Raw genomic sequence first — 21835 nt, forward strand, 5'->3', positions numbered from 1 at the left:
AGACAAGCATTATAGGTTAATGTAGGATGTAAGAGCTAATAAGAAGCCTGAGCTAATAGGTCAACCAGTTTATGATTACTGTAGGCCTCTGTGTGTTTCTGTGGGACCAGGTGGAACAGAAGCCTCTGTCAACAGGCAAATACTCATTGTTCTCTAGTGCACTGAGTATCTGCATGAGAGCATTTGCTTGACCACAAAACAAGTCTGAAGAATCATATCGAGTGCCCCAACCACAATGGTACGGCTAAAATAAACATGAGGAATTTTAGAAAATTCTAATTACATAGAAATTAAACATTATGTTTCTGAACAATCATTAGATCAAGAAATCAAAAGATACAAAAACACCTCGAGACAAAAATGTAAACACAAAATTTACAACGCTTGTAAAATCCATCTGAGAGACAGCTAACGATAGTTGACAGCAAACTTACATCAATAAATACCTGTATCAAAAGGAGGACATGTCATTTCAAAAGGAGAAAACTATCAAATAACAACCTAATGTTATGTTATAAAATGGAGAAAAATAACAATAAACTAATCATGAAAGCTGTAAGAAGGAAATTATATAATGACAAAGGGAGTAGAAGGAAGAAAAATAAAGATGAGAGCAGACATAATGAAACAGTCAGGAAATCTATAGAAATAAGGACTAAGGTTTTGAAAAGATAAACAAAATCAAAATACTATTATCTAGACTGCCAGTCAACACTGACTTCATATGATCTAAGAGACAAGCCTCTGGCATGCCTCCGAGGGATTATCTTAAGTAACTGGAGTTGGAAGGCGGACGGTGGCACCATCCTTTAGGTTTGGGTTGTGGGCACCTTTAATAGGAGGAAGAGCTCACACTGCTCTCTTCTTCCAGACTGGGTAGGATGGAAACAGCTGTCTAAAGATCCAGCTGCCTTTGCTCTCCTAACACAAAGGACTGCACCCTTGACCCTAATTGAGCCCTCCTGTCCGCAAGCTGCTTTGTTGGGACATTTTATTAGGGAGAAAGAAAAGTAACTAGTACACAAGACTATCAGAAAGAGAAAGGATGACAAACTCAGGACCGCAAGAGGAGGCATTCCAACTCAGACTGCAGCAACACAGACTGTCCGTAAGCTGCGCTGCAACTGAGCAAACTAGAAAAAAGAAGGCGTGTCTGGAAGCACAACCTAACCTAGTGACTGTGAAGAAATAAAAACTCTACACGGATGATTCACAAGTAAGGAGATTTGGATAAGCAAGAACACACACACAGTTGACTGCTCACACAAGCCAAGGCAACCTAAGGCAATGCAGTCCCTGTCAGAGTTCCAGTGAGGTAGAGTCAGTAAACACACACACCTGAAGCCAACTGTGTGGGTGATGTGTGCAGGTGTGCACACCATGGCGCATGTGTGGAAGGCAGAGGGCATCCTGGGGTACCTGTTCCTGCATTTCTCTTTTTGAAACAAAGTCTCTGTTGTTCGTGCTAGGTTCACCAGACTAGATGGCCCAAGTACAGCAACTGGGATGAAGACCAAGGTAAAGTACAGTACAGCAGGTTTGCCTGTAGCTACCCAAGCATGCTTGAAAGTCCAAAGGAAGACAGAACCTGTATTATGTATTGCTTATCAATACAAGTCTACGCTTTCCCAGCATTCTGTAACACACTGGCAGAAATGGTGATAAGGGCTCCTCTTGCCAAAATGATAAAGGTCCATCCATGCGCTCAGCTCCAACCCTTTGGCAGTATGTCCTAGGGAAGCCGAGTGCTGAAACCAGAAAGAACTGGCAGAAAGAAAAACACTGGACCCAGGTTCACAATCCTCATTTTAAGACAGAACATTCTGAATAACCCAATGCCTTTTCCTATGTCCTCTAAGCCAGGACTCTGTTGGCCCCTTTAATCTGAGGACTACCTACATTAGTTCCCAATTCTTAGTAAAGCTATCCACATTTAAGCCTATGGAACTACTTTTTGATCTCTCCTTGTGTCTTTGGGATTCAAGATCAAACCTACAGTCTTACACATGCTAGACAAGGGCACCAACACACATTCCTAGCTTCCTTTCGTGTCCTTAAATGTGAACACTTGAACACAGTAGGAAACAGCTGTACGAAACTCACAGCTTCCCTAGATGGGGCGAGTGGAGAAACATGCTGAGGACCCCCTGGCTGTCGCGAGACTCCTGGGCCCCCTGGCTGTCGCGAGACGCCTGGGCCCCCGGGCTGCCGAGACACACTTGCTTGGTTTCTACCATCTGATCTGAAAGACATGATTGATTACTTTGAGTTAATTCATGAGAAAACATTTGTATAGGACACACGATACATAGCTTCAATTTTCCTTAATGCAAAATAAAACTGCCGGTGACGGTAGCAGTGACAACAGAGGGAAACTGAGGCCTCCATGGTATTTTCAGTGGTGTTCACACAAATCTTATCCTTGTGGGAAAGAAAGGATTTCAAACCCCATTTCAATTCAGAATTCAATAACCTGAAAACCTAAGAATCTATGAAATTCAATAAATTGGATCAGTGTTCTCTAACTTTTCTCCTCACTTTTTTTTTTAAATCAGATAAAATCAGAAGCAAATTTCGAGGCTACATCTACATTTGAAGCAGTAAATTTGGTGGCTGAAACCACACCAGCTAAGCATCAGCCCCTCCTGAGGGGGCAGCAAGTCTGCCAGGCACGGGTGCTTGGGGACTGCTCTCACTATGTCAGGACAACTGCAGAAGTCTGCAGGGACTGGCCAATCAGAACCATAATGGCCAGCAAAGGGGCGGGGCAGAATACTCAACATTGAAGCTCCTATCAGCACACAGCAGGAAAGTGTGACACGGCGTGACAACCAGGGTCCTAAAGTCAGCATGGACATCTGGAGTCATTATCAGAGCCACACGAGAACCACATGCCTGCCTGCACTGGGCTTTCTGGGATTTCCTCATTTCCCTTGTCTAAAAGGTAGCTTAGCCACCAGTCTTTTTTTAGTCTTTCCTTTTCTTTAATTTGTGTGCATGTGTGCATGCTTGTGCATGTAAAAGAGAGACAGTGTGTGTGTAGACCAGTCTTGAACTCCCAGCCTTCCTGCCCTAGTCTCCCAAGCACTTACAGCACAAGCCTAAGCCGCCATGGCTGGTTCACCACCAGCTTCACCCTGTGCTTATCACATCAAAGGAACAGCAAGATATCACAGAACCCTATTTCTAAGGGGTTTCCGACAGATCGTTAATAATTACTTTAAGTTACTTAATACACATTACAAAGAAAAGGCTGGGTACTCATACGCCTGTGATCTCTTCTTCCTGAAGAAGGTTCTCCGTAGCTCATTTCTTTTGATAAAGAGGAAAATGGCAACCGCAACCAGGGGGACGACTAAGAAGAAGAACACCAGCAGTCCATCCCTCAGTGCTGTGCTCCTTGCTAGAAAGAAAACGGTACACTGTCGGTCAGTTACACTGGACAGCAAGGCTCTCCACCCAGAACGGAGCGTCACTGTGCGTTAGTTACTGTGTGTGGTTCACATTGGCATCTGTCTTATTTAATCTCCTAGTGCTTCCTCGTGCAGATGTAAGAAGGACAACACACGTCTCCCGGAAGTCCTCCGTCACCCACAAGGCAGCATCCTACCAACAGACACTACTGCACATGGCTTGTTCGCCTGCTCCTGTCCTGCACCACACACGGAGCCTTCCTGCTCTCAGTGCAGCTACGCAGAGTGAGGGGGTCTGATGTGTGCTGCGATTCGTCCGACATTTCAGCACTGGAGAAATGTTACCACGTGTGACTCTGTTCTTAGGCCAGAGTATGCACTCTGGTGTGACTGCAGAATAGTTTTCCCCAGAGACTGTTTCATGTCAAGGAAATGCATTCATCCTCTCTTAGAAGGGCTATAAAGCTGTCCTCCACAGGGATGGTTAGAATTTGGTACACTCCCAAGAGATATATAAAAATTTTCCATTGCCAAAACGGAAAATTGCCTACAAGGTTATAATTCTGGCTTTCCCCCTCCCATATGGTAGACAAAAAAAAGTATCATATGTGATTTTAAAATTACATTTTCTTTTATTTTTTTAATTAATTAATTTATTTATTTATTAAAGATTTCTGTCTCTTCCCCACCACCGCCTCCCATTTCCCTCCCCCTTCCCCAATCAAGTCCCCCTCTCTCATCAGCCCAAAGAGCAATCAGAGTTCCCTGCCCTGTGGAAGTTCAAGGACCACCCACCTCCATTCAGGTCTAGTAAGGTGAGCATCCAAACTGCCTAGGCTCCCACAAAGCCAGTATGTGCAGTAGGATCAAAAACCCATTGCCATTGTTCTTGAGTTCTCAGTAGTCCTTATTGTCCGCTATGTTCAGAGAGTCCGGTTTTATCCCAGGCCTTTTCAGACCCAGGCCAGCTGGCCTTGGTGAGTTCCCAGTAAAACATCCCCATTGCCTCAGTGTGCGGGTGCACCCCTCGCGGTCCTGAGTTCCTTGCTCATGCTCTCTCTCCTTCTGCTCCTGATTTGGACTTTGAGATTTCTGTCCGGTGCTCCAATGTGGGTCTCTGTCTCTGTCTCCTTTCATCGCCTGATGAAGATTAATATTCAGGAGGATGCCTATATGTTTTTCTTTGGGTTCTCCTTCTTATTTAGCTTCTCTAGGATCACTAATTATAGGCTCAATGTCCTTTATTTATGGCCAGAAACCAAATATGAGTGAGTACATCCCCTGTTCTTCTTTTTGGGTCTGGCTTACCACACTCAGGATAGTGTTTTCTATTTCCATCCATTTGCATGCAAAATTCAAGAAGTCCTTGTTTTTTACTGCTGAGTAGTACTCTAATATGTATATATTCCATACTTTCTTCATCCATTCTTCCATTGAAGGGCATCTAGGTTGTTTCCAGGTTCTGGCTATTACAAACAATGCTGCTATGAACATAGTTGAACATATACTTTTGTTGTATGATAGGGCATCTCTTGGGTATATTCCCAAGAGTGGTATTGCTGGGTCCAGGGGTAGGTTGATCCCGAATTTCCTGAGAAACCACCATACTGCTTTCCAAAGTAGTTGCACAAGTTTGCATTCCCACCAGCAATGGATGAGTGTACCCCTTTCTCCACAACCTCTCCAGCAAAGGCTATCATTGGTGTTTTTTATTTTAGCCATTCTGACAGGTGTAAGATGGTATCTTAAAGTTGTCTTGATTTGCATTTCCCTGATCACTAAGGAAGTTGAACATGACCTTAAGTGTCTTTTGGCCATTTGAACTTCATCTGTTGAGAATTCTCTGTTCAGCTCAGTGCCCCATTTTATAGTTGGGTTGATTAGCCTTTTACGGTCTAGTTTCTTGAGTTCTTAATATATTTTGGAGATCAGACCTTTGTCAGTTGTGGGGTTGGTGAAGATCTTCTCCCAGTCAGTAGGTTGCCTTTGTGTCTTAGTGACAGTGTCCTTTGCTTTACAGAAGCTTCTCAGTCTCAGGAGGTCCCATTTATTCAATGAGGCCCTTAATGTTTGTGCTGCTGGGGTTATACATACAAGGTTATAATTCTGGCTTTTTTTCCCCCAATATGGCAGACAAGAAAAAAAAAGTACCGTATGTGATTTTAAAATTACGTTTTCATACTGAAGTAAGCATTTTTGCATGGTTCGTCAAGCTCACTATCCAGCACAGATTTACCTTCATCTACAAAGACATGGAAACGTGCTGCCCACTTTTGCCGTTTGCCTGTGGCATTACAGATCACTCCACAGGCAAATGACAAAATTGACAAATTCTTAGACAAACCAAAGGAGAGAGAAATCAACAAAATTTGAGTTCAAAGGAGAATATTACACAGATACCAGTGAAGTCCAGGAGACTATTAGAGAAGTCTTCACAAGTCCAATAAACAGGGGAATCTACAAGATATTGTTAAGTATTTAGACATTTTCACCTCTCCCAATTAAACCAAAAGGACTCTAAGATCTAATAAGTCAACACGAACACTGAGCCTGCAGCTGTAATAGAAAGTCTCCCAGCAGTGACATGACCAGGCACCAGCAGACTCTCGGCTCACTTCTCAGACAAACTGACATTGGCTCCCCTCACCTTGCTCCCTGCCTCAGATGGGAGGGCATGCTCCCTTACTCAGAATATGATAAAGATGCATCAAAAAAAGAAAATGAGGGAGATGAATATCCTTCATAGAAAAGATACAAAATCCTCACTAAAATACTTGAAAATCAAATTTTAAAACATACCTTAGAAGAGTATACACTATGATTAAGATGGTTTCGTGCTGGGCTGTGAGGTGACTCAATGTATGGTACAAATAGCAAGAAAATGTCAGCACACAACAGAAACCATGGGGTCATCTCAAGATAGGGTGAAAACTCCACATCCCCTCATGAGAAACACTGGATAAACTAGTGGGTGGACGGACCTCGGCATAATACACGATGTATTGACCATAGCCAAAATCAGTAAAGGGGAAGAACAGCAAGCATCTCCTCCAAAATGAGCAACATGGCAGAGGTGCCCACTCAGCCTTCAGCCTTCTTATTCATTATAGTACTGGAAACTTGCCAGAGAAGGCAGTCAAGAAACAAACAAACAAACAAACAAAAAACACCAAGAGGAATGGAAGGAGTTTGCTATTCCTCTTTGCAGGTATGACTATCTACTGCAAACTCCCAAAGGTGCCACTATATACTCTCAGAATTGATTTCTAAGTTTTAGCTGGGCCATTATATACAACAACAAAAAATAAGGCAAGATTAAAAAAAAAACTAAGCAAGAAGGTAAAATGACAAAACTGAAGAAACTGAAAATGAGACCCCACCTGCTCAGATGCTGCTAAAATAACCTAGGACCAAAGCCACCTGGAGGCTCAATCACAGAGCCACCCTTCACAGAAACGGAAAAGGCATCTGAAGACTCGTATGTAAACACAAGAGGCCTCGAACAGACAAAACCATTCTAAGCAAAACAAGTGACAGCATAGTCCTTAAACCAAACAAGCCATCTCAAAATACCCACAGCAACAAAAACTCCATAATGTTGGCATCACAGTGGGCACATCAACTAACAGGGGTTCAAAAATAAACCCACACAGAGAGCTAACTGAATCTTGATGGAGGAGACAGGCACTTGTGTTAGAAAAGACAGCCACTCCGGCTAACTGTGGGAAAGTGGATGTCTGCATGCATCCCTGTGCCTCGACTCCACCAGCCAACTCACAGAGGATCACAGACCTCAGCGTAAGACCCAACTCTGTGAAGTTCCTGGGGAGAAACACAGAAAGCACTACTAGCATGGGGTGTCCTGACTAGGAATCCATAACTCAGGAACTAAAAGTATGAACTAATCAGTAGGGTTGCATCAACCTAGAAAGCCTTTACATAGCACAGTAAATAGGCAAACCGCAGAATTCACGACAGGGGGCTGACATCCAGAACATATAAAGAACTCAAGTATTTAAACAAAAACAGCAATCCCACCCATAAATGGGCAAGTGAACTAAGTACTTTTTCAAGAGTCACTGGGGAAATACAAATCAAAACTCCCCTAAGATTCCGCCTCTCCCTAGGCATAAATGATGATTAATAGGAACACAGGGCTTTTCCTGTTTAGTTATCCTCTGCCCCCAAGACGCTTCTTTGCTGAGAAGGTGAGATTAGCATATTACCTGACAATGAGGCAGAACAGGATCAACTACTGTGGGTGACCCTGGATCAATGAACCACAGAGATTTTCCAAACAGCCTTTGATCACGAGCAAATGAAACCACAGGGGCAGAGAGTGTTGGCCTACTGCAGCCACTTGGGGAGGATCTGGCAATTCTGGCAATACTCGGCATCACCTATGAGCCAGTTACTCCCCCAAGTGTCCACTTGAGAAAAGAAAGCCTATCTTCTCCCCAGGAAAATAAAAAGCAAATTACAGTAGCATGCGGTTGTGTAGCAGCTCCAGGAGAGCAGAGAGTAGGAGCAGACTCTGAGATCCAGGCGGCAGGGACACCGCTACAGAGATAAGGAAGACACTACAGTGGCTAACAATGGCCCAGAGGGAATGAAGGAATTACTTCTTGCTGGAGGCACACAGCAGTGTGCTGGGAGCTAAACTGAGGGAATTCATGTTGGGCATATCTATGTCATGCTAAAGACCTTGGGCTCATCCTAATGGCCACGGTTTTGTACTGAGCTGAGAGCAGCAAGAGCTGCAAGGACACCAGAGACCTTCAGTGTGATTTGGACGTGCACAGCAGGAAGCAAGGTGGTCAAAGACCGAAAGAAGGGCTAATCTCTAAGGACAGGCAAAACCCTGAAAGAAACTGAACTAAAATAAAACCCCAGAAATATCTGTGAGCAATACAGGAAACAGAATGAACACAGTTCCAAGGCACGGCTGATGCAGCAAGTGAAGAAAGGGATAAGGACACCAGTTTATAACCAAAGCAGCTGGAGGCCACACCAATCCCGTCGGTGCTACTTACCATTGTACGTCGGCCCGCTGTCCACACTTCCTCCATATCCTTTAGTCTCACAATTTGGGGGAGCCCAGCCATTTTCACAGTGACAATTCTTATTGCTATTACACACCTTTAAAACAAACAAAATACCACTTATTAATTGTGTGTATGCTCTGAATCAACTATGGAATGGGAACTAAGAACAAAATTCATACAAACGCACACCCACCCCAGACAGGATCTTACTGTGCAGCCCTGAATGGATTGAAATTCACTCTATGGACATACACTGCCACACTCAGTGTGTGTGTGTGCATACATGCGTGCGTGTGTGTCTGTGTGTATGTGTGTGCATGTGTATGAAGTATGTGTGTGTGCAAGCGTGCGTGCGTGCGTGTGTGTTAAACGAAACATTTACCAACATGAACAAATTCTCCCAGCCTAGAAACCTTGGGAACTCTCTCTAACCCTCACTGGGATCATGGCCTCAGCTCTACCATCATGAACAAACCAAAGGGAACACAGCTTACCCCATGTCCGTGACATTTTTCCTGAATGTCACAGTCATAATTCAGGACAGAAGCATTTACACATTGGAAATTCCTACAAATCTGAAAAAACAAAGAATTAACTGATATACAAAAACTAGACACATTAAAAAGAATATCAGGGTCAGGCACTGGTGGCGCACGCCTTTAAGGCCAGCACTCAGAAGGCAAAGGCAAGAGGATCTCTGTGAGTTCAAGGCCAGCCTGGTCAACAGAGAAAGTTCTAGGACAGCCCAGGCTATAAAGAGAAACCCTATCTCAAAAAACAAAACAAAATATCAGGAGAAAAAAGATTAGCACCATGATTATTTCATTGAAAGATTCTTATTTTTAATTTCTTATTACCTCTTGATTTGGAGTGCGTGCATGTGTGTGTATGCACATGTGAGTGTGAATGTCAACACACATACAGGTATGTGCAAACACATGTGAATATGCATATGAGTGCATGCTATAGTGTGTGTGTGTGTGTGTGTGTGTGTGTGTGTGTGTGTGTGTGTGTGTACCAAGGTTATCAAGGCTGACAGCAGGTATCTTTACCCCGTGAGTCACCTTGCTTGCTCGACCCATCATTGGGGAAATCATCAAACTTTCAAGGCATGGTTAATCCCAATATTATATATTTTTAATGTATGACTTTTTCTCCAATGTATCATGCATTAGGACACAAACAAAGCCTGAACAAAGAGGAAAACTGACATAATTCTTCATATCCCATCTAACCACAATGGAGTAAGACAGCAAGAGAGATCCCAGAACACACACGGACTAGGAGAGTTTAAAGAAAACATTATTGAACAACGAATGGGTCTTTGAACAAACCAAGAGGAAATTGTAAAAACTGGGTCAAATGCAAGCGACAGCATCAACAAATGAAAGCAATCCTAAAACGCAAGCTCATGGCTCTAAGTGCCTACCTTAAGAAACTACCCTGTGCCAGGCAGTGGTGGCGCACACCTTTAAACCCAGCACTAGAGAGGCAGAGGCAGGCGGATCTCTGTGAGTTCGAGGCCAGCCTGGTCTACAGAGTGAGTTCCAGGACAGGCTCCAAAGCTACACAGAGAAACCCTGTCTCAAAACCCCACCCCCAAGAGAAAAAAAAAGAGAAAGAAATCGCTCTACTCAATTCCAAATGAATCAACAACATCAGTGTAGGACCCGATACTCTGAAGATGATGAAATGGGAATTTCTTGAAAGCACTGCAATTCATAGGCAAAGAAATGACTTTCTGAACAGACCCCAGAAGCACAGGCATTAAGACCACCAACTAACAAGTGGACCCCAAGAAACTTAACAGATTCTGTACAGCAAAGGATGCCATCACTGAACAGAAGAGGCAGCCTACAGAACGCTACATATCCAACAGAGGGTTAAGAATCTAGAATATATAAAATACTCAAAAAATTAAGGAGAATAACCAGATCGAAAATGGGGCATAGACTATGTTGAGATTTCATCTTACCCCAGTCAACATGGCTAAGATTAAATAATGACAGCAAATACTGGCATGGATGTAGGAAAGGGGAACACCTATTTTTTTCCCGTTTATTTATTTATTTAAGATTTCTGTCTCTTCCCCGCCACCGCCTCTCATTTCCCTCCCCCTCCCCCAATCAAGTCCCCCTCCCTCATCAGCCCAAAGAGCAATCAGGGTTCCCTGCCCTGTGGGAAGTCCAAGGACCACCCACCTCCATCCAGGCCTAGTAAGGTGAGCATCCAAACTACCTAGGCTCCCACAAAGCCAGTATGTGCAGTAGGATCAAAAACCCATTGCCATTGTTCTTGAGTTCTCAGTAGTCCTCATTGTTCGCTATGTTCTTTTTTTTAATATTGAAATGTAATAATTTTATATAAAAAACTCTCCCCCCCAAAAAAACTTAGGGAGGAAATAACATCTAATTATTCAAGGCACACACTAAAAACAAATTTCATTTTAAAGTTTAGTTTAAAAAATTTTAACCTTGCCAGGCGGTGGTGGCACACGCCTTTAATCCCAGCACTTGGGAGGCAGAGGCAGGCGGATCTCTGTGAGTTTGAGGCCAGCCTGGTCTACAAGAGCTAGTTCCAGCACAGGAACCAAAAAGCTAGGGAGAAACCCTGTCTCAAAAAATCAAAAAAAAAATATTTTAACTTTATGATACAATTTAATCATGAACTAAGTAAGCAGTAATATCAATTAAAGGAAAATTTAGCATAAAAATATTAAAATTGAGCAAAGGGGCATTTAAATTAATAAAAGATAAAACCTACAATTAAAATATAATTGCCAAGAAATTGACACAGATGTAGCACTCTTAGTTCAAAAGAAATTTACAGGAGAAATGAAAATAGGATGGTACTAAGGATTTAACTATTTATTTCTCTAAAGCTTTAACACATTAAGAATGTGAAAGACCTAGATGCATAATTACCAGATACTACATGTTGTAAGAGGATACTCCTTGCAGACTCACTCAGAATATACATCTAGAAGTGACACATATTCAGCTCACTAACCATGGCTGTTGCATTCCAAAGAAATACTTAACAACCCAATCAAGCAGAAATTATCACACACACACACACACACAGAGCCATCTCTTTTGCTAAACCTTGAGAGAGAAGAGGGACATGTTTTGTTGATGACGGTTTTGAAACTAGACAGCCAGCACCTCTTTCTGCTGGAAATAAAAGCCCCTGATCATCCACTCATCCACACATGGAAACACTGTTTGTAAGCCAAGGTTGGCAAACCCTGGGCTCACAGGAGATACAAGGCACATGGGCAGGACAGGCACCATGACATTATTGACCCAGAAGCACAGACACACACACACAAATCCAGGAAGTCGAGCTCCCATTGTGGAAATCACCTATGTTTCCCAGTAAAAGCAATCTGGCTAAGCAAGGACAGCACACTCATAGACAAAGACGTGTACAGTGTGTTCCAGCATGGAATCCTGGACATCAGAGGACTCCTCTGAACAAATACAGGTGGCACAATTCGAGTTGTCCCCAGGTTTCTTCCCAGTGGCTTGGGAGTTTCTAAAAATGCATGATACTGGCTTTTTTTTTCCAGAAGGAAGAGGCCAGCCACCAACTTCATAATGAATTTTAAAGTGGTTTTTGTTTGTAAATAGAAAGCATAGGTTACCTTTCCGGCATCACATTTTGTGCCTTCATTCACCATCCCTGGGTCTGGGACATCTGAGCCAAGCTGGAAGTCCACGCCCCAACATTTGGTGCCTCGACTAGGTGTCTGGATGATCGCCGGCACTATTCCAAACACCGGCATGTCCTGCACATTCTCACACTGGAGCTTCCCACACAGAGCATTCCTGCCGAGCCAGGGAGAAGAACGGAGACATGAAACGCATTCTGTGGGCACACAAAAGGAGCTTTTGTGTTCATGTGAAGACATGCTGGCTGTTTCTTGGCTGAAGGAAATCTCCACAGAAAGTCAACACAGTTCTCCTGAAGCAGCAGGGAAGAGGGGAGCCATGGCTAAAACACAGTCACCAGGTAGAGCAGCAAGCAAGGTGTTTCCTTCTCCCACTCCGCCCCCTCTCCACTGCCTGTCGACTGGCTCAGCAGAGTTTAACTAATCAAGTCGGTGACAAATACAGTGTTTATAAATGGGTCTGCACAGGAAATGAGACAGAAGTGTCAAATAAGCAAACAAACACCAAATAAATAAACAAATAACATATAAGCAAACAAATGCCACATAGATAAACAAAAACCTTAGAGGACTACAGTCTATGCAATGAGAGAGAAACATATGGCTCATGTTTGTGAATGTGCACATATCTACATATACACACATGTGCAGGCCCACACAGGAAGGCAAGACTAAAGAAGGATCTCTGGGTGAGGGAATGGTAGGAGAGAAAGGCACACAGCACAAGTGTTATAACCTAATGGCTAGCACGACACCCTCCGCCCCGGGGTTCTTGATCTCACAGCAACACTTGGGAAGAGGTGCCTCAACTATCCCACGTCACAGGATAGAGAAGAAGGGCAGAGGTGAAGGACTCAGCCTAAAGCGAGAGCCTTGAGGAAGCTAAACCAGGATTCAGATTTGCAGACTACAGACTCCAACCACAAAGGCACACTCTTTTTTTCTTTGTTTTGTTTTGCTTTGTTTTTTGTTTTTCCAAGACAGGGTTTCTCTGTCCAAGAGTCTTGACTGTCCTAGAACTCGCTCTGTAGACCAGGCTGGCCTCGAACTCAGAGATTCACCTGTCTCTGCATCCTGAGTGCTGGGATTAAAAGGCGTGTGCCACCACTGCCCGGCTTTAACACCTTCTTTTATAAGCTGCCGTGGTAACCAACAGAACAGTTACTAGGACAGTTGGCATGACTGAACACTCCTGCAGAGTTAAGGAGCAAGAGGACCACATAAACCACAGTAATCATGTTGTTGCTGCTGCCGCTGCTGCTGCTGCTCAGTCAGCACCACCTTCCATGCGCTGCTGCGCCCCCCAGAGGCAGCACACTGCACTGCAGAATCATCCTCGCCAAGTAAAATGCCAGTGTGGGTGTGTGCAGAGCGCAAACACAGAACAGGGGGAAACGCACTGGGATGATGCCTTCTTGCTTATAATACTAAGTTTTATAAGTAAACATTAATTATAAAAATCAAGCTTTTTACATTTATGTATTGATTTTGTGTTTCTGTGCATGTATTCCCTTGCACACAGCTGCCCCTGCACAGGCACATGTCTAGGTCAAAGGAAAGCTTGCTAGAATTGGTGCTCTCCACCTACAGTACAGGTTCAGGAGACCAACTCAGATTGTCAAGCTTGGTGGTAAGCACTTTAGCCTGCTAAGCCTTCTCACTAGCCTACAAAAGTAACAAGGAAGTTTAAATGCATGGAAGGCTGGAAAAGAAATACTAAAAGACCAATTGATTGGAAACTTTCCTGCAGGAAGCAGGAGGGTATTCAGTCAGGAATCTTACTGGAGGTTATGGATGAACAAAGGGTCTAAACCCACTAGACTCGACGGGACAAGACTCCGGAGATGACCGGGCCCTTGCTCACAGTCCTCCACACCCCTGCCTCCACTTACCCCGTGGCACACTTCTTGTACTCACTGCCGGAGAAGCCACAGTTGCCAAATCTGTCACCTTTAGAATTCACTTCGATGAAGCAGTCTTTGGGGGCAGCCTTGGCTTCTGCAATGTTAAACATTTTAAAAAAGGAAGGAGTTGAGGCAAGTTGACTCAGAGCTGGAAGCATTCTCTGAGACTCGTCTCACATCTGGAGGGACTACCTGCACACTGCAAGCTTCAGCCTTCCACACACAGCGCTTTTGTCCCACACTTCATACACAACAAAGATACGCAAAATCACGGCTTGGCTTGTACATAAAGTCTGGACTCAAGTACTCAAATTCTACAACAAATACCATTAAATGAATGTTACAATTAAGACACACGCACAGTGTGAAGCTTAGCATTGTCAACGTGATTGGACTGGGAAAGACATAGATTATAAAGCCTGCCTGGGAGTGTCTGAGGTGTGTCCAGACCTCTGATCTTCCAGACCCACCATCCATTGATGGGTTCATAATATGACGGGATTATTGGGAAACAGGGAAAATCAAGGGGCAGAGTCTAGTTGAAGGGCAGGTCATTGGGTGGGAGGAGAGGGGGTATGTGCCCTTAAAGTCATATCTTACTGTGGCCCCTCCCCTGAATCCTTCCCTTCTTGTCTCTATCCACCATGGGGTAGAGAAGCTTCTCTGCCACGTGGTGCCATCACTGTGATGTTCTTCAGATGTCCACGGGGCCAAGCAAACATGGACTGAACCTCTCAGAAATCAGGAGCCAAAATGTGTCTTCCTTAAATTCTTCCCGTGGGTGACTGGTCACGGCTCTGCAGCAGTAGCCAGGGCATGCAGTAAGATACAGCTGGAGGGGCACTCACGCTCAGCGCTCACATTCCCATCACTGCTGCCGCTGCATCAGATACTGAGGCTGCCTTTTTATTACTGTACACGATGCTTCCATTAGATAGAGTGAGACCTACACCATATGACAAAGGATTCGCCCACCCTCATTTTCTTAAGTCCTTCTCCCTCCTAAATGAAATCCCCTTGCATCTCCCACATGCCTGGTGTAAGGCTAAGTTAGTTTTAAAGAAGATGGGTGTGGGTGAAAGGAGGCAGAGCCTCAGCGTAAGGGGGCAAGAAATATCCAGAAGGCTGCCCGGGAGAAATGTCACACAGTGTTCCCATCCAAGTCCTCAGAGGACAGGGAAAGTTACAGATTTTCCAGATCATATACAGGAAGGGATTGAGTCAAATCTGTTTGCTGCTCCTGCCAACTCAAGGAGAGAGGAGCAAGTGATGGGGAGACAGAATTTAAGGAAGGCTCTTTGCACAAACCACTAGCATCAAAAATCAGTCACTGCAATCTGGGGAAACGTGCTGAAAAGCGACATTTCTCCCAAGGGGACCCAATCGTGCTCTGCTGATTAAAACTACAAGGGTGCAGCAGAGTGCAGTCCGCGGAACAGGACGCCACTAGCACTGTGGATAGCCAGACCTTGTATTTCAAGAACAGTGAAGTCGTTGTGTTTCTACCTCAAACAGAAATCTTTGGATCCAGTTAAGCTCCAGTTCCCTTATGGAGATAACTTTGAATTCCCCCCAGGGAGTGGTTTGCCTACAGAATGTTTGGTCTAGGGTGTGAGTGTGATTTGTTTTGTTTTAGCATCAGAATACAAGGCAAGCATGCTATTGCTCTATGTCCTCTGCCTCCAGTTTTCTAGTTTCAATATTATATAGTCTTTATGTTTGCATTCATCATTTAAAATGTGCATGTGATTCATCTTTGTTGATACATTTATATCACAGTGTATTAGAGTAGTCTTTTTTTTAATATTTATTTATTATATATACAATATTCTATCTGTGTGTCTGCCTGCAGGCCAGAGGAGGGCACCAGACCTCATTACAGATGGTTGTAAGCCACCATGTGGTTGCTGGGAATTGAACTCAGGACCTTTGGAAGAGCAGGCAATGCTCTTAACCTCTGAGCCACCTCTCCAGCCCCCTAGAGTAGTCTTATTAAGTGGACCCTGATTTAGTTTCTCATGCGTGTGTGTATTAAGTGTGTCTTTGTGCATGGGTGCATAAGTATGAGTGTGTGTGAGTATGAATGCAGGCTGGTCGGCTCTTCAGCTCCCTCTTCTCCACAGGGGCATAGAGTTTTAGGTGTGAACTCCTTCATGTGGGTTCTGGGGATTTGAACTCCGGTTCTGACACTCGCATGGCAAAGCTCTGCACCCCTTAAGCCATCTTCCCAGCTCCTTGTTTTCAATCTGTATATTGATGGGTGTGTAGTATATGTTTTTAGGGGTTTTTTTGTTTAAAGTTTCATCTGTATGAAACGTATACTGTAGATTAAAAAGTGAAATCATATAATTTAACTATGAAAATTAAAGTTTCTCCCTCTTTCTTCCCTCTCTCCGTTTGTCCCATCTTGTCTGCCTTTCTGCCTCTAGAGCTGTCTCTCCTTTGAGTGAGTTTGCTAAATATTTACCATTAGTTGAACTGCAAATGGTTAACCACTATTCTCATATTGTCTTGCAGTGGTACAGGCTCTTTTACTGATGTCAGTCTGTATAAAGAAATCTAAACAGGATGTTGCTGTTTGTGTTCCGTTTTGGCTTGTTTTTTGTATTGTTCAGGCTCTCTAGGGAAACAGAGCTAACGGGATACATATGTATACACACACACACATACACACAAAGAGGATGGACTGACTCACGCAGTTCTGCTATTGGTAGAGCTGATGGAGTCATTCTGGTCAAGGATAGTAGAACTGTCTAACTCTGATCTAGGTGGGACTTTTGTTTCAAGGACTAGAGGGAAGTTCCAACTCTCTGACCTTTGCTCATTGTTGAAACAGGCTCTCATTTTTGGGGCCTCCGCATTGCCTAGTATATGTGAGGCTCTGGGTACAGTCTTCATTACCCCTCCGCTCAAAAAAACCTGAGTGTGTGTGTGTGTGTGTGTGTGTGTGTGTGTGTGTGTGTGTGTATAAATATATACTGTGTGTTATCCAAAGTGAGAAGAGGGAGTGGAGCACACAGCATCAACTGATCACCAAAGCAGACATGAATTCCTAAGCATGACCACCACCAGAGGAAGAAGGGTGAAGACCTGAGAGCCTCATCAGTAAAGAACCTAATGAGAAGAGACGGTAACATCAAATCAATCAATTATAAAGTATCTTACTTGAACCGAAGATGACCTGACACTGCGCGTCGTAATACTGGCACATGCCATTGTAACAGTAGGCTTTGTTATTCTGGCAGGGATAGCCGTTCTGAATGAAGACGTCTGGCGGACAGAACTGGGAGGAGCCATTGCAGTACTCGGGGACATCACACTCACTGGTTTTTCCTCTGCACATAGAGCCTCCTGGAAGGAACTAAGGTCATGGGATCCAAATTAAACAGGAATATCAGGGCACTCTCCACAAATCCATCAAATTTAAAACCACAGTGAATATATAAAGGTTCTAACAATAAAGTTAAACCACCCAACACAAAAGTAAACAAACCCCATAACAGGCAATTAATAAATACTATAAAATGGAAAAAGTAAAGAAAAATGCAAATTAAGTAAAACCAAAACAAACACTGCAGAAGCAATGTGCTAACTACGATGACAATCTCCCTCGAAACCAACAGCAGCACGGAAAGGTGAGTTTGGGGCTGGGGAGATGATGCACTAGGTAGGGAGCTTGCTGGCATGGGAGCTCAGCTAGAGTGGCAGTGTGGCTGGCGTGGGAGATGAGGACCAGAAACCACTGCAGCTCGGCCCACCAGTCTGTCTGGAAAGAGCTCCACATTCCTGGCTGGGATCATGGGATCACAAGGCATGTCACCATAGGGTTCTGTTTCTAAAGGGTTCTGGGGATCAAATTCAGATCCTCTTAATCAACTTAATTTACTACAGTATTTGTGCATTTTCTCTAACAGATATATGTTACTTTAAAAAGAAAATCAAGAAAATAAAAGACAGGGTCATAACTTATCAGTAGAGTGTTTACCCAGCAAACACAATGCCTTGTATTTAATCCCCAGTCCACCAAACACACAAACTAACTCAATAGACCCCTTACAGAAAAACACATGCACAGAAGTGGGGTGCATATAAAGAGAACAGATAACAAAAGTGGTGTGTGGCGACCTCGGAGGATGCATTTCCATTATCAGTTTTCCTTCTCTGATTTGCCCCTGACAGGGAGAGTTCCTTGCCTGGCAATCTTTGCAACAGTCGCCATATGCACACTCGGCAAATGACTTGAGCTTACAAGAGCTTCCTTCACAGCATGGGTCCGACTCACATTCCTGCAAACAGAAAACGATCACCAATAAATAAGGAGTCATTGGCAGCACAGCCACTGGTAAAGTTCTTTTCCTGACCTGTAATTTCATTCTAACCTAGCCAGCGCTGTTTCTCCCCATAGCTGTGCTTCAAGGCACATCGGCCTCGTTAGCTCCAAGTATTTAAGTCTGAACACATTTCAAAAGACAGCTGGTAATTCCATAATAAAAACCAAACACGGAGGGACTTAAAGAATGGAAATGCAATGGACGGAGAGCTGGCTGAGAGGGTTGGAGCGCAGCCTGCAGAGCCCGAGGTCACCGGTTTGAGTCCCAGGTAAGTAAGTCTGTACTGTGTGAATATATCTGTGTCTCTGTGTATGAATGTCTCTGTGTCTGTGCTGTGTGCTGTGTGAGTGATGTGTGCATGCATAATTAATCGGAAAAAAAGAATGGAAATGTATTTTTCTCACAGTTCTGAAAGCTAGAAATGCAGGGACAAGGCTCTCACGGAGAGCTTCTGGGAACCCTCTCTTGCAGGCTGGCATACACAGTGTCTGCAATGCTTACCCTGGAGAGAAAGCTGAGCTAGGGAAACAAACAGCTACTGCTTCGTCTAACGACACTGACCCTAGTGAATCAGGGATCCACCCTGCAGCGCTAATCTTAAGCATTTCCTCAGAGACCCCATTGCCAAAGACAGCTTCTCTGGAGGTCAGGAGAATCCAAAGGGTTTAAGAGAAGTCCTCAACCACATAATCCAACCACATAAACTAGAAAACAATTGTCTCTTAGGATATGGGAAGGCTTTCCAGACCAAATATGGTTGGGCAAGGAAAATGGCTGAGAATAATACAGACTGAACAAGTGTGTTCTGAATCTAACGGCAGCCCAAAGGGAAAGGGTTCAGTGGGTATTCTGGGAGGAATGTATCTGGGGTACAGTAACAATGAAAGGTGCACAGAGCTGAGGGCCCTGCAGCCAGGGATCTGAGGGTAAAGGAACGATTAACAGACGGAGCCGGGGACCCACAGGTAAAGGAAAGATTAACAAGAAGACACTGGTCTGCCAAGAGGAAGAATTTTTATTCTGAGGGTCGCTGGAGGATGAATCAGCTGCAATTCACTAAATAAATGGGTCCAGCTTCTTGAATGGCATGACCAGCATGGCGAACACTTAAAGAACTAACCAGATATGTAACACCAGTAGCAACTGAATAGCTACAATAAACATAAGAGACAGATGGGTAACATTTAAAAAGAATGGTATCACAGCGCTTGCCGGAAGCCGTGGCTTCATGAGGTAGGATCCCCGGGGGCTGACCAGACCCAGAGACAGCCACACAACACCGTAGCAATCCTCACTTCACCACAAAAGCCCACAGCCTCTCCTCCACCAGAGGTGCCCAGAGTCAAGCTGAAGGTCAGCTGACCTGCGGGGTGCCACAGTCGCACTCTTCCCCAGGGTCCACCAGCTTGTTACCACAGAAGGGGGCACTGTAAGCTTCGTCAGGCTTCGGGACATTAAGAAGGCAACTTCCTCCCTTGTTCAAAGTCAACTTCTCAAAGTCCTCCGCACTGCAGCTGCTGAAGTTTCTCGAACCTCTACAATAAACACCAGGAAAACGATCACACATCATTGTCAGAGTTTATTTTGTTGTTCTTAGTCAGATCATTAAACAGTAAGAAGTAAATACTGTGAAATGAAAAGCAGAGAATACACAAAAGTGGGCAAAAATGAGGCTATCTATCTCTAATAAATACAGGAATCGCTTTAGTTAGTACAGGGTTCACCATTTAAAGTCACACTGTACCGGCCTCCGTGGAAATATCTTCCAAGCATATTACGTGTTAAAACATTGAAATACAAATCAAAATTTCTTTCCATCTACAGAAACCTTAAAAACTTACCTAGTCTCAGTCAGAATTGAGCTTTATGTTCCTAAAATGCTACATCTCGAATACTGGAAGCTACCTGTGTGCTTCCCAATCCTGTTACCGGAGGTATGACTCCCCTCCCCCACTCTCTCTAAGAGCCAAGAGAAAAAAACACAAATGGGCAATTCCAGCACACAGGCTTCACTGTGGCAGTTTGAATGAGAATGCCACCTTCCCTAGGTTCATAGATTTGGGTATTGTCTCAGTCCCTCTGTGTCTGTCTGTCTCCCTGTGTGTCTGTCTCTTTCTTGTGTATCTCTCTGTTGTCTCTTTCTCTTTCAATCTCTCTCTCTCTCTCTGTGTCCCTCTCTGTGTCTGTGTCTCTATCTCTATGTGTGTGTCTATCTCTCTCTCTCTCTCTCTCTCTCTCTCTCTCTCTCTCTCTCTCTCTCTCTCGGCTCATGGTTGTAGATCACGATGAAAGCCCTCAGCTACCTGCCTGCTTGCCTAGGCTGACATGCTCCCCAACATGACAGCAATGGACCCTAGACCTATGAACTGGAAGCCTCGAGTCAGCTCTTAAGTAAGCTGCCTCGGTTGTTGATGGAGGAAGGTCATTGGTTAAAATAAAAGAAGCTGCTTGGCTCTCATTGGTTAGGAGATAGGTGGGAGGAGTAAACAGAACAGAATGCCGGGAGGAAGAGGAAGTGAGGTGAGACTCGACAGCTCTCCTCTCCGGAGCAGACGTAGGAGAGACGCCATGCTACCTGCTCCAGGGAAGACGCACGCTATGAAGCTCCGACCCAGGATGGACTTAGGCTAGAATCTTCCCGGTAAGACCGGTGCTCACAGATTGTTAGAGATGGGTTGATAGGGATATCAGAATTAGCCAGTAAGGGCTAGAGCTAAGGGCCAAGCAGTGTTTAAAAGAATACAGTTTCCGTGTAATTATTTCGGGTAAAGCTAGCCGTGTGGGCGGGGTGCTGGGGACACAGCCCCGCCGCCCCTTATTACTACAGGTTGTGGTGTTTTAGCACAGGGATAATAAAGTAAGAGGACAGTCACCTAGAGGCAGCTGGCATTGTGCGGTCAGCTGCTCTAATGACAAAGTTTCAGTTTGCACCTGCTAATAATGACTGTCACTCTGAAGGTTAGATGGGCTGTGCACACAAGAGTTATAAAAATTCAACTTTGATATGCTAGGCCTGACTTTTTTCCCCTTTTCTTAGTTACTGGCTTTCCCAATTGTGGCAATACATTATAAAAATATCTCTTAAGTTATAAGAAACTGGAGTCTTTGTTGGACCTCACAGCCAGAGTAACACCTTGAGTCATTTAGGACTTAAGACTGCTGTCCTACGGTGGACTCAGCCTGCTTGCTTAACTCACCTCTAAGAGAACAATGTAACAACCTAAGTGAACAATGTAGCAACCTAAGAGAACAGTGTAACAACCTAAGCGAACAATGTAGCAACCTAAGAGAACAATGTAACAACCCAAGAGAACAATGTAGCAACCTAAGAGAACAGTGTAACAACCTAAGAGAACAATGTAACAACCTAAGAGAACAATGTAACAACCTAAGAGAACAATGTAACAACCTAAGAGAACAATGTAACAACCTAAGCGAACAATGTAGCAACCTAAGAGAACAATGTAAC

At 44.1% G+C, this 21835-nt stretch overlaps 1 protein-coding gene across 3 annotated transcripts in view; it reads right to left on the reverse strand.

Annotated features, from left to right (window-relative positions):
* Adam9 (ADAM metallopeptidase domain 9) overlaps positions 1 to 21835 on the reverse strand; it is a 61754-nt gene that overhangs the window by 3383 nt on the left and 36536 nt on the right. Inside the window, exons 12-20 of one of the 3 annotated variants that reach the window (XM_075986374.1) lie at positions 19730 to 19901; positions 18229 to 18321; positions 17201 to 17396; positions 14024 to 14129; positions 12105 to 12288; positions 8953 to 9033; positions 8447 to 8552; positions 3268 to 3403; positions 2104 to 2242 (exon numbers count right to left, since the gene is read on the reverse strand). In XM_075986374.1, coding sequence (XP_075842489.1) covers positions 2104 to 2242; positions 3268 to 3403; positions 8447 to 8552; positions 8953 to 9033; positions 12105 to 12288; positions 14024 to 14129; positions 17201 to 17396; positions 18229 to 18321; positions 19730 to 19901 — 1213 coding nt within the window. Of the gene's footprint in view, positions 1 to 2103; positions 2243 to 3243; positions 3404 to 8446; positions 8553 to 8952; positions 9034 to 12104; positions 12289 to 14023; positions 14130 to 17200; positions 17397 to 18228; positions 18322 to 19729; positions 19902 to 21835 lie in introns of all 3 variants that reach the window. The other 2 variants (XM_075986373.1, XM_075986372.1) reach the window with 2 other exon arrangements.

This window comes from Microtus pennsylvanicus, chromosome 9 (genome assembly GCF_037038515.1).
Source record: "Microtus pennsylvanicus isolate mMicPen1 chromosome 9, mMicPen1.hap1, whole genome shotgun sequence".
In the NCBI taxonomy this organism is placed as follows: Eukaryota; Metazoa; Chordata; class Mammalia; order Rodentia; family Cricetidae; genus Microtus; species Microtus pennsylvanicus.